The sequence below is a fragment of the Ammospiza caudacuta genome, chromosome 1, assembly GCF_027887145.1.
Source record: "Ammospiza caudacuta isolate bAmmCau1 chromosome 1, bAmmCau1.pri, whole genome shotgun sequence".
In the NCBI taxonomy this organism is placed as follows: domain Eukaryota; kingdom Metazoa; phylum Chordata; class Aves; order Passeriformes; family Passerellidae; genus Ammospiza; species Ammospiza caudacuta.
The window spans coordinates 70611708-70624724 of NC_080593.1; the positions used below are offsets into that span (position 1 = coordinate 70611708).

At 47.3% G+C, this 13017-nt stretch overlaps 1 protein-coding gene across 2 annotated transcripts; it reads right to left on the bottom strand.

Moving 5' to 3' along the window:
- Positions 1 to 3094: 3094 nt before the first annotated feature.
- On the bottom strand, positions 3095 to 12657 carry LOC131562643 (ribosyldihydronicotinamide dehydrogenase [quinone]-like). Of its 2 annotated transcripts, none has more exons than XM_058812476.1 (7): positions 12559 to 12657; positions 12166 to 12225; positions 10607 to 10771; positions 9657 to 9787; positions 6839 to 6952; positions 6354 to 6455; positions 3095 to 5203 (listed from the first exon to the last, which is right to left on the bottom strand). In XM_058812476.1, exons 2-7 carry the CDS (start codon positions 12170 to 12172, stop codon positions 5030 to 5032), a joined length of 693 nt encoding a protein of 230 aa, XP_058668459.1. In that variant the 5' UTR covers positions 12173 to 12225; positions 12559 to 12657; the 3' UTR covers positions 3095 to 5029. The 2 variants fall into 2 exon arrangements, with proteins under 2 accessions (XP_058668459.1, XP_058668452.1); XM_058812469.1 differs by having other exon boundaries at positions 12166 to 12218; positions 12559 to 12623.
- Between the last annotated feature and the right edge of the window lie 360 nt (positions 12658 to 13017).

Below are 13017 nucleotides of genomic sequence, written 5' to 3' on the forward strand. Positions count from 1 at the left end.
TGTCTGGGCACTTCAATCTCTGCCACAAAATGGCTCTGTCGTCTGTCGACCCCTTTGGGCACTGCGATCGATGGCACACGGAACTGTGGCACTAGCTCGAGCCTCTATGCATTCAGATCCGTGGCACACCCTGACTCTGCACTGCCCCAGCCCCCTGGGCACACCTTGACTCTGTCACTGCCCCCGCAATCTGGGCACTGCAGCCGATACCACACGGTGGTCCTATCGCTGCTTTCTGGGCGCTGAGATCGGTGCCACATCGTGGCTTTGTCGCTGCCTGTACTCTAAGGAGCTTCTCCCCCTCTAGCGCCCCTGACTTACCGTGCTCTGGCCTCTGGGAACCCTGCCGCTTCCCGGGGCGCCGCTGGCAGTGGGGCTCGCCCCCACCGCGCCTCCACTTAAATAATCTCTGAGTCCGGAGCGGGAGGCGGAGCAAAAGAGGCAGCTCGGAAGGCTAGAAGCAGCACCCAGTGGCCGAGTGCTCTCGGAGCACTGCGATCGGTGCCACCAAAGAATCTGTCACTCCTGAGCACTGCGATCTGTGCCACACTGTGCCATGGTCACTGTCTGAACTCTCTGGGAACTACCATCGGAGCCACACGGTGAATGTGGCACTGCTCGAGCTCTCTATGCAATAGAATCGTTGCCAGATGAGGACTCTGCCCCAGCCCTCTGGGCACTGAAACTGGTGCCACACGGTGGTTCGATCACTGCCTCAGCTCTCTGGCCGCTATGCTAATTCCCAGAGAAGCGACTTTGTTGCTTCCTGAGCTCTCTGGGCGCTCCAGTTGCTCCCCCACTGTGGCCCTATCGTTGCCACAGTGCCTCTCTTCGAGCACTACGATTGGTGTCACACCTTCACTCTGCTGCTGCTCCATCTCTTTGGGGGCTGCAAACAGTGCCACACTGTAACTCTGTCACCTGTCGAGCTATCTGGGCAGTCTGATCTGTGCCACACGGTGACTCTGTCACTTGAGGTCACTGGACACTATGATCTGTGCCACATGGTAACTCTGTCACTGCTCCAGCCCTCTGGGCACTGCGATTGGTGCCAGTAGAGAATCTGTCACTCCTGAGCTCTGTGAGCACTGCAAACGGTGCCACACGATGGTTCCATCACTGCCTCACCTCTCGGAGCACTACGATCGGTGTCACACCCTGACTTTGCCGCTGCTCCATCTCTTTGGGGGCTGCAATAGACGCCACGCTGTAACTCTGTCACCTGTCTGAGCTCTCTGAGAACTACGATCAGTGCCACACTGCGGCTCTGTCACTGCCTGAGCTCTCTGGGCACTACTATCGGAGCCACAGGATGACTGTGGCACTGATCAAGCTCTCTATGCAGTAGGATTGGTGCCAGATGTTGACTCTGTCACTGCCTCAACTCACTGGCCACTATGATAATTCCCAAGAAGGGGTTTTGTCACTTCCTGAGCTCTCTGAGCACTCCAGTCGCTCCCACACTGTGGCCCTCAGTTCTCTGGGCACCATGATTGATGCCACACTTGACTCTGCCACTGCTCCATCTTCTTGGGGGCTGTGATCGGTGCCTCACTGTAACTCTGTCACCTGTTGAGCTATCTGGGCAGTCCCATCAGTGCCACACCATAACTCTGTCACTGCCTGAGCTCTCTAGGCATTATGAGCCTTGAAAATGTGGCAATGTTATTGAGGCTGAGAGCAGGTTGGGAGTTCAAGGCATGTTGGAAATGCCTTTGTCTATGGAAGATTTGGAGCTGGATATCAGGGGATTTTTTTGTTCAGGAAGGCCTGAAGTAGGCTTTTGTTTGCCAACAGAGTTACTATCATACGTAACAGTCCTGGGACAGTTGCAGGAATACATAACCAAAAGAATTACCATAAGCCAAGTAGTTCAGCCTCCTCTGGATGTCAGGTGTGTAGTTGATACAGGTTCTTTACATAAGGGCCATTGCTTTGCCATTCATCTGTGAAAAGGATGGTGATGACGAGTGTCTAATGTCTTTACTGTGATCTTTCCCATTCTGGAGAATTGTTGAATTCCCTATGGTGCTTTCAAGCGGCAATGATAAAAGAGCAGTGGCATATCAATGGGGTAGGGCAGGAGCAGCCCACAATTATGTTTTTAATTTCTTCCTTTGATGGTCAGCAATGCAGTATGAATGTTCCTAAATCACCCATCTACCCTTATCTGCTCTTCCAGGGATGGCACTGTCTGCTTTGTGCCTCGTGCTGGCCCACACGTGCATCTGCCGGGAGCAGGGGCTCCTCCCTTCCCGCCTTCTGGAAGGTGTCTCATGGGAAAGACAGGCAGGACACAGAAGGATGCGGGCGGCTGTGGCTTTGCAGAGATAGGACAGCCTTGGTGATCACTTCCAAGATGAAGTTTTCTCTCTGAGTATCAAAACTGCCCTATGATGGACAAACTGAATAAACATCTAGTTTCTAAGATTTTGCAAAAATAAAAGGAAAAAGAAGAAAAATAGAAGTTGACAGTGGAACGAGTGGAACTGATGTAGGACCAGCACATTCCTGTTTTCCATTCATTCTGGATCAGCTGGGATTGAGAGAACAGGAGTTGAATGCTCTGACAGCTCCTGATGCAAGGGCTGATCCCACTTACTGTAAAGAGGAGACTCAGGACCAAATGTTGAATTGTGACCCTGAGTTCACTGTAGTTTAAATGCAGCGATTTTGTGTCCATCCACACTGTGAGGTGTCACAAGGAGAACATTATTGAATCTGCAGTCCAGAGAGACTGGGACATTTGTCAGGTAAATAAAGCAAATGCAAATACAGATGTGCTATCTCTGGTGGGCCAATTGTTCAGTTTTGGTCTTCTGCAAACCCAAACATTACAGAAATCTTTTGATAACACTTGACCTCTGAGGGTTTTTTTCCTTTCTTTGGTTGGTTGGTTTGTCTGGTTTGGTTCTTCTGCTGTTTAGCTTTGCATTGTGTATGGGGCCAAAGGTGTGGTCTAAAGGCAGGAAGAGAGATGGCTGAATTTATTTGAATTGCTTGGTTAAAAAACCTGTCAGTCTCATTCTGTGGTGATTTGCCAACAAGCACTACACAAAGAAAGAAACTGTAATTTATATGTATGTATGCTTAGAGGTCAGTCTTGCCAGTTATGACACTCCTTTATTAAATGAATAGCGAAAATAAACTGATCCAGAAATGCAATCTGAATTTACAGAGAAATGTCTTAATTCTTATTGAGGAGAAGGAAAGATTATCTTGAAATTGACAAAAAGTTTGGTACATTTTTAGTGCTTTTCTCCATAATGAATTGATCTGAGCAGAAGTCTTCAATTTTAGCATTAATGAGAATTTAATAAGGCTGTTAGTTTTCTTTTAATTGTAACTGAACTTGCATTAATCTCAACCATTTACATACTTTGTACTAAAAATCTCAGCCATCTTATTAAAATTTAGTGCTACCATATGTAGGGGAGCTGGCATGTGTCTGCCACATAGTGTCAAGCACAGTATCCTCAAAATACAGGTCAGTCTGGCATTCTTCATCTAATAGTTAACCCCACTAAGCTCTGCAATTGATCTAAAGCAGTAATGTTGGTTTGACATTGGAACTTCTGCTTTTACCTCAATTTCCTTCTTTCCTGAATAGTCTGCTAATTGAACAAAGTGAGAAGGATGATTTCTCTTCTGTGCAATTTTAAAATTTGTCCTCAGATTTGTCTCAGTAACTTTGTTGTTCTCCTTAAGTTTTTAAGGTGTGAATCTGCTTTCCCCACAATTTAGATGAGTAACACTTTCTTCCTTATTCCCTTTCACTTTCCTTTTCCTATAACAGAGCTGTTGAGCCAAAGCAAATTTCCTGCTTCTGCAACCTAAAGACTTTGGATGACATGCCCCACAGCAGACATCTGCAACAGCTTGGGGCAGCTCTGCTTCCTGGGAAATGTCTCTGCTGGATGTGGCCCTTCACTTCATATGGGAGCAAACAGGAACACTGACCCTTTCCCTGTGTGGCATTTCCCAGTCTGGTGTATCAGCTTACACTGAGCCTCCAGAACCTCAGAATGTTTATTACCCAGTTAGTCCCCAAGGAACTGTAAGGCTGGGGTGTGACAAGACTGCCACAAAGCAGGTATGGCAGATGCACAGAGGCCTAGGTGTCATTTGACAGTGACTCAGGGGACGAGCTCTCACAGAGGCCACATTCTTTTAATATCTAAGTGCAAAGGCAGCATTTAGGTGAGCTGGTCAGAACAAGAAATTCAGTAGCTAAGTGAGACCCCCCCCCCCCGCCTTGCCATATGCACAAACAGGTTAACAACTCTAAAGCACAAAAATAATCCTGCTACAGTTCCAGGTAAAAATCCTGGCTATTAAGAGCCAGAAAATTCATTTGTCCCATAGATCCTGACCAACAGACAGACAGCTGCAGTCTACAAAGGTAGGCAATTCATGCACTTATCACTACATTCATATTTAATTTTTCCCTTTTCTGCTATCTGTCCTAGCTTTAATATTGCTACATAGATAGGATCTGGAGAAGCCTAGGGCTGCCCACAAGGCTTTCCAGCTGTTAAAGACACTTTGCAATGGTACATCCTTTTGCAACACTACTCATGGTTTTGTTGCTCCAAGGCACAAGTGTAGCGCTATCACAATCCATCTTGGGCTTTTAAAGGTTGAGTATGGACACCATATTCCCTGGTAAAGGAAAAAAAAAAGTGGCAACTGGTACAAAAAGTGTTAAAATAAACTTGGCCACATACTGTTTCACAAGCAGCAATGGTACATCTACCATGAAATATCACATGTGCTATCAAGCACAGGAAGCAGGATGACACCATTTATGTGAACAAGGAGAACAAAACAAAGAATTTTGCACCCATCCTTGAAGGGAATCTCTTGGGAATCAGTGAAGATAAATGCCATGTTGTTAGTTAAACTGCTAGATGTAGTATTCAACATTCTTAAAATATATTTGAATTAGGAGATTAGTGTCAGGTATTTAGATAGAGCATCAAAAAGAATGGAGAAAAAGAAAATCTCTCTGTAGTCTTGCACCTGAACATTACTTGAAATACCACTCAGGAGAGCAGTCTATGGGCTCTTCCTTCCAAAGAGTCTTCAGGCGCTGGCTCCAGGCAGCCAGCATCTCCTTCCTCTTCTCCTCAGAGACATTCTCTGGAGCATAACAGATGTGAGGTTCAAGCACTTTGACACCACAGAAGTGCATGATTCCATGCTGGATGCAAAAGAAAAAAAATAAAGAAATGCCTCAGGAAATATTTCAATATTTCCTCTTACTTTCATTTGAAGAAAATGCAAGATTCAAGTCTGTTCTGTTTCTTTGACCCAATATCAGTCAGGTTCTCTAAACCTGTGCATTTGTCAGGAGAAGGAAAATAAATTGCAGAAGTTCGCTACTTATCCAGGCAGTCACTACTGAAGGCATACAGCAGAACGGCATACAAGATACAGAAAGGTAAGGGCAACTTCATTTATTCTGCTCTGGAGAATTTATTTTTAGCTGCTGTTAATCCCACAGAATCGGGGATTCTATCCTCTTTGGCAGCTGTTGACTGTTCACTTTGCAAGGATCACAGGAGGCCAAAAGTTCATTGTTCAGTTTGAAACTCCTCAGATGGGTGTCTAACTGCAGTGTTCCACATCTACTTCTAAGGTGGGGTTTTTTTAGCCTTTTGCCTCTGGCTCAGCCAAAGGTTCCTATAGAAAGGCTAGTACCTGTGGAATCGGCTCAACTTGCCATTTTCCCTCATTGTGTTTCTGAATTTAGAGTTGTGTTTCACGTTTTTGCCATGTTGACCTGCAAGCTCTGCAGTTGGACAGCTCCACAGGAGCAGGCAGCTGGTAACTGCACGGGAAGGAGACCATGGAATTTTAGATCATCTCCTGTATTGCATCAAGAAGAAGCTGGATAAACATGCCTTACTACCTGTATTTCCAAACCAGGCTGGATACTTCTGTAAAAAGAGGAATGCTAACTTTCGTGTGTTGACTGTTACTGCCAGGGTAATGTGTGGCTCCCCTCCTACCCTGCCTCCTCCCATGAGAAACCATGGGAAACAGAAATCCTGCATGGCTGAGCTCAAGGAAACCCTGTAACAGCAGGGAAACTGAAAAGGCTGGCAGTGTTAAGCTTTCTCTACATTTTAATCTGGAGGACAGGGGGACAAAACAATTTTAAAAGTCAGTAGACTTGTAAAGTAGTCCCAGGATTTTAGGTAACAGTCTACAATCTGCAGATCATTGGAACTGACAACTTGATTAAAAATTATTATATTTCATTTAAAAACCTCAATAAAACAATTGTTAAAAATAGATGGAAAAATAAAAAATTATGAAGACAACAACCAAATGTTCATATATTATACCTGCATGGGCCACAGGACATAGCGAATATCACCACCGATACCTTCTTTTGAATACATCTCTTGGCCTCCTCCCGTGGTGAATGAAAAGAGGGATAATTTGCCCTAGAATTAGGAAAGTAGTGGTTAATTAAGACATATTTAAAGAAGAGCGCCTGCATGGTGCAAGAGATATTCAGGTAAACCTGGACAGCATGGATTTCTAGGGGAGAGGGTGACTTCTTCTTTCCCAGACCTTACATGAAGTGGCAGTTCTGAGGCCAAGATTGATGCCATACAATTAGACAGTGGACTGTGTGTCTTTGGGAAGAGATAGGTTAAGGAAAAGGAATTATGTGTCTGACACACTTGTGTGAAGCAGGGCTGATACATTACTTCAACATAGTGGAAAGTGAGAGCTCCGAACAACTACAATGGAAAAGAATGAACAAGCCCCCATAGAACATGGTGCAAGCCTTGACCTTAATAAAAAAATTCCAAAAACATACCTGGAGCAAACCACCATCGTAAGCCTTTGACAAATCGTAAGCAAAGCCTTGGACCAAAACTCTGTCCATCCAGCCCTTCAGGATTGCAGGCATGTTGAACCAAAACAAGGGAAACTAGGCAAAGAGAAAATTACCTGGTTAGCACAGAGAGTCTGGGCCACCCTTAGGCCTGGTTTACAGGACTAATCCTGTCCTCCGAACCTGCTCAGATCCTGCATGTACCTCCTCCAGCTCTCTGTCAGTAGAGGCTGTAACTGTGCCTGGCAAATAAGCTGAAGTGCTTTCTGTTTGTGGTAACCTCAGGGCCAGATCTGAGCATCTACAGCACACCAACACTGTGGTGCATGTGAGGACTTCCATCCAGAATCAAGTTGGAATAGGATGAAGTAGGAGGGTGCCATTGAATTCAGATTTAAGACTGTACAGAATCCTGTCTCCTATGGCTGAAATGCAAAAGAATCAAAAATCTTAAATATCTGGTGATCAGCTCTGATCTGACAGTCTGGTGACAAAGGCCAGGAGATCATAGGAAAGACTTCTTTTCAAACCCTGCTGACATCATAACCCCAAATCCAATACTGAGAAGAAAAAGACTTCTTTAAGATTTGGACCTTTGATTTCTAGATTTTCAAGTTAGCCCATGGGATTGCATCCAAAGCTGTCATATCCATGGCCTGAATGGGCTCTTTCTTATACTTGGCTGCATCACTACCTCTAAACCTTTGTACACACTGCACACAGAGGAAGAAATTCTATAAACATGTAACGACATGTGGCTTAATGGTGAAAACAAAATGGAAACTCGGCAACCACCACAGTAACTACAAGTGGTGAGTTTAGTCTGTAGCAAATTTTGAATTCCTTCATGATGTCCTTAAGAGGCTTTTTAAAATTCTTTTTTATTTTCTCCAGCAGAACACACTCAACTCTTCATAGCATTTTACACATGGAAAGTAGAAGGCAACCACTTCCTTCAGGGGATGTCTTATGGTTTTTATCTGGGAAGTGATAGTCTGAAAATGACAATGACTTACAGTGAAATGCTTAATTGAGATATGGCCCCATCCTAAATTCAATCAAACCTTGTAGAGAAGAACATATAAAGAGATGTCTAAGGCCAACAGGGACACAAAGAAATGTAAGGCTACTACTTCCCTTCACAGTACTTTGGGATTTGCAAACAGGGACAGAGCTGGCATAGTGGAGAATGGACATGGGCTGTGAAGCTCTGTTATCAATTGCCAGTAGTGCTTCTGCAAACCAGCAACAAATGAGAACAGTCTACTTGGGAAAACCCAATTCCCTGACTTCACTGGCTACTCCAGCTCCTTGACCAGGAAATAATCCTTCCCCTGCTTTCTGCCAGCCTGGTGACATCCATGGTCACATATATCACAGAATCACAGAAATTCTAGGTTGGAAGAGACCTTTAAGATCATCGAGTCCAAACCATGTTCTAACACCTCAACTAGATCATGGCACCAAGTGCCACATCCAGTCGTTTTTTAAACTCTTTGAGGGATGGTGACTCTACCACCTCCCTTGGTAGATGATTCCAGTATTTGACCACTCTTTCTGTAAAATACTTCCTCCTTAATTCTAGCCTGTATCTCCCTTGGTGCAGCTTGAGACTGTGTCCTCTTGTTCTATCTGTTGTTGCCCGGAGAAAGAGACCTACCCCCAGCTCACCACAGCCACCCTTCAGGAAGTTGAAGAGAGTGATAAGGTCACCCCTGAGTCTCCTTTTCTCCAGGCTGAACAACCCCAGCTCCCTCAGTCGTTCTTCATATGGCTTGTGTTCCAAGCCCCTCACCAGCCTCATTGCTCTCCTTTGGACACGCTCAAGCATCTCAACGTCCCTCCTAAAGTGAGGGGCCCAGAACTGGACACAATACTCCAGGTGAGGCCTCACCAGTGCTGAGTACAGGGGAAGAATGACCTCCCTGCTCCTGCTGGCCACACCGTTCCTGATACTGGCCAGGATGCCATTGGCCTTCTTGGCCACCTGGGCACACTGCTGGCTCATATTTAATCGACTGTCAACCAGCACCCCCAGGTCCCTTTCCACCTGAGCACTGTCCAGCCACACCGTTCCTAGATTATATCGTTGCAGGGGGTTATTGTGGCCAAAGTGCAGGACTCGGCACTTGGACTTGTTGAACTTCATCCCATTAGATTCTGCCCATCCATCCAACCATTCCAAGTCCCTCTGCAAAGCCCTCTGTCCCTCTAACAGTTCAACACACGTTCCCAGCTTAGTGTCATCTGCAAATTTGCTAATAAAGGACTCTGAACCCTCATCCATGTCATCAATAAAAATATTAAACAGAACTGGGCCCAGCACAGACCCCTGAGGGACACCACTGGTGACTGGTCGCCAGCTGGATGCAGCACCATTCACCACCACTCTCTGGGCCCGGCCATGCAGCCAGTTCTGAATCCAGCAAAGAGTGCTCCTGTCCAAGCCATGGCCTGCGAGTTTGAGAAAAAAAACATTGCAATGCCATAATTCAGAGAGAGTTGGTAGAGCACCAGCTGACCTGCACCAGCCAGGAATCGAACACGGGTCGCAAGAATGGGAAGCTTGCATGATGCCACTACACCACTGGTACGCTATATCTTTGTGCATCCATTGGGAAGTTTGGCCCAGTGTTGGGGAGCTCATGGCATTGCTGTTGTTTCAACCTGCATCATTGTGCTACTCAGTTACTGGATTTGCTGTAATAATGACCCAGCTAATTGTACTACTGATCTGTAGTTTTTACTGTACCATTACCTAAAGTTAGCATCACAACTGAATTCTGTTTGAACTAATGACCTGGAAAATCAGCAGGTCTGCTTCCTGCACTTTCTTCTGCTCTTCAACTAGGTCTTTGGACAAAGCTCCTCTCTTGTAAGCTTCCCAGGTTTCCACACCATAATTGAAGGCTTCTGAGTTGTGCAGGTGACCTGTGGGTAGAAATGAACAGTCATTCCTTGCCCCCTGTGCAGTATCAGTGCCAGATAACAGCTGAGTGCAGGTTGCCATTCACAATTCTGAACTGGGTTACTGCTTTCCATTTTTCCTACGTTCTTGTCTTTGCTGGATATTCAGCACCATCCCAGCTGATGGTCACTTGATTTTAAAAAGGAAAGGAATGTAGGGTCACAGAGTTCTGAAACTTCACCTTCCTGCAGCAACACAGGAAGTGCAATATGAGGACCTAAGCTTGCCTCAGGACTCTGGGCATGCAGGTAGAAGATTTAAGAGAATGTTGTGAATTGTTCTGCCTCTGCCTTAGGGCTCCTTGAGGCCATCCTGCACTTGTATGCACTATGGAGCTGCTGTCCAGCCTCTAAAACTGGGAAATTCATCAAGGGATGGGGGACCAGTACTGGCCAGCTCTACTGACTCCATGAGCAGGTCATTAGTCTCCAGCAGAAGACAGGGGCAGTTGTAGCCTCGTGAACTCAACTCTAGCAAGCACCAGAGAGGTATCTGAAGGCATTTCCTCTCCATGAGAAATGGACTTTAGAGGCTGATTATGGACACATGTTAATGTTTTTCCTCCTGTCAGTAGTCTCACTGTGATACAAAGGTCATGTTCAGGAGTGGCCTTGTAAAATTAATCTCTTGCTGATCTGAGGGCTGGAGCACCTCTCCTGTCAAGACAGACTGAGAGTTGTGGTTGTTTAGCATGGGGAAGATTTCAGGAGACTTTTTTCAGCCTTCTGAGGGGGGCCTTACAAGTCACTGTTTTTTGAGAGGCATATTTTGGCTGAGCTCACCAACAATGTCATTCCTTGTTGCTCTGGGCTCAAACTGCATGGCGTACAAATCCGACACGGTGACACTGCAGCCCTGCTTGGTCAGCTCTTCCACAGCAGTCTTCAGCAAAGATCCATTGAAGGACTTGGGCTCTTGGTGTGCATAGACTATGAGGACTTTTTTCCCTGGAGGCAGAAAGGAAACCAGGAGACCATTTGGAATGTAGGAGGCAGGTGCAGAACAGCTGGTAGAGTTGGGGCTTGTTCCTGGCTCTTTCTGTAGTGTCTTTTCCCAAGGACACAGAAGCAGTGAAAGCAGAGTGGCAGTGGCAGCATTTGACTGCTGCTCAGCAGCACTGAGTGACTCCTGAGGCCCTGATTGCTGCCTGTGCCCAGCCCAGCAGTTCTGTGCTACACTGGGCTTTCCTAGGCGGAACTCAGTGGACAGATGGGCTGTTCCATAGCAGGTCACACTGCCCTACATCAGCAAAACCCAGCCCCTTCTCCTGAGACAACATTTCTGTTGGTCTGATTCCACTACCACCCAAAAAGTAGTGCTAGCTAGATTGCCCAAAAGGGTCAAGGAAACAACTTCTTAGAGGTCAGAACACCTTTTTATCGCAGTGATGGACCCCCTCCTGCTCTTTCATTTCAGTGCAAGTTATAACACTGGGGTAGACATTAAAGATGGTCCTGTCCCACTTCAGCACAATCACAGTAACTTCTGTAGAGAGCAACAGGTTTTTATATTCTTAGAGAGTAGATTGCCATGTGTATCTCCAACTGTTGTCAAAGTGGATTCAAGGTAAGCTAAGTGGCCAAGCAGGTGTGCAGGGATGGAATATCTTGGAGGCATGTAACAAGGCTCTGCTCAAAGAGCTCCACGGTGTGCTCAAAGTTTTATTGAACATAGGCCTTACAATTTTAATAATTCTCTTAAAAATCACTCATCAGTGAAACAAAAGATTCTGTATGGGGTTGTTGTTGTTTATGGATAACCAGAGAGGGAAATTTACAGGGCCTATTGAAAATGACAAGGTCTTACAAACATGCAGTTCCTGCTTCCTGACTGCCAAGACAAAAACTTAGGCATCTCCTGAACTCAGTTTCTCTGCAGCACAGCTTCTGGATGTGGGTACATAGCGTCCATGAAACTAGAGCTATGCAAAAAAGACTATTAAAACTTGCAGATCGAATGCTATTAGAAATTCAATGTGTCTATAAACCCTTGAAATCCCTGCTCCATACTGTATTCTGGAAATTTCAGTACCAGTTACAACTTTGCTGTTCCTGCCAGATCTCAACAAATGGAGGTCACTGACTGGACGTTATCACATACTCCAAAAGGTGCTAAGGTTGATTCTGCAAAAATGCTGATTTGTTTCCATTTCGGTGGAGCTGGAGGCACTTGGGCACAGTGTTTGGAGAGACTGGAGTTTTCCAAAGCATCACTTACTGAGGTAATTCCAGTCGTTTGGAAAAGTAAGACCTCAGTGTCCCAAAGGCCCAGAGGCCTCATCCCTGAGGTGCCCATCGGCCACTCTGGAGCGAGCAGCGTTTTCACCCGCGTTTCCTCTTACCTGCCATTGCTGGGGAGCGCTGGGGAGCTTCACTCTTGATAATCGGGTACTGCCTGAGAACTCAAGTGAGAGATTTGCTGGTGAGAAACATCAGGACCAGGAGCGGGGAGAATCGCTGTTTCAGCGGGAACTCAGGGCACTCAGCACAGCCGGGCAGTGGCCGAGCGCGGCCCGCCGGAGCGGGAGGGAAGCGCCCGGCTCCCAGCCCGGGCCCTGGAGCAGGAATTCTCCTCCGGCCGCCGGACCGGCGCCTGGCGGCGGCGGCACGGCCGCCTCGGCCCGGGGCTGCGCCGGGTGCATGGCACCGCTCCCGGTCCCGTGCCGCCCTCGGGAAAGCGGCTTCGGAGCAGCCCCCGGAGTTCCGGAGCCCAGCGCAAGCCGGGCTGCCCTTACCTGCTGGCGGGGCCCGGAGCACATCTGCGAGGGCTGGGAGCGGCCCTTCCAGGCGGCCCCGCTGCCCGCCCTTCCCGGGGCAGCGCCAGCGCGGGGCGGGATCGGGACCGGCGCCGCCCGCGGCTCCCGCTCCGCTCGAGGCCGCGCTCGGCCGGGAGCGCGCCCCCGCCGCTGTGACAACGTGGGACACCTGCAGCATCTCTGGATATTATTTTTATTCTGGGTTTCTGCTCTTCTCCAAGTACAGAGCTCGTCCTTCATTTCTGCCAGCAATGCAGTATGGGCGCTCCTAAACCACCCATCTACCCTTATCTGCTCTTCCAGGGATGGCACTGTCTGCTTTGTGCCTCGTGCTGGCCCACACGTGCATCTGCCGGGAGCAGGGGCTCCTCCCTTCCCGCCTTCTGGAAGGTGTCTCATGGGAAAGACAGGCAGGACACAGAAGGATGTGGGCGGCTG

What these genes read in the sequence shown, in the direction of transcription:
- LOC131562643 (XM_058812476.1), bottom strand. An exon ending in CAGACCTGCTGATTTTCCAG is followed by an intron (nt 6,953 to 9,656) that starts GTCATTAGTTCA and finishes CTCTTTGCCTAG; the next exon opens with TTTCCCTTGTTTTGGTTCAA. An exon ending in ATGTCCTGTGGCCCATGCAG is followed by an intron (nt 5,204 to 6,353) that starts GTATAATATATG and finishes TTTTGCATCCAG; the next exon opens with CATGGAATCATGCACTTCTG.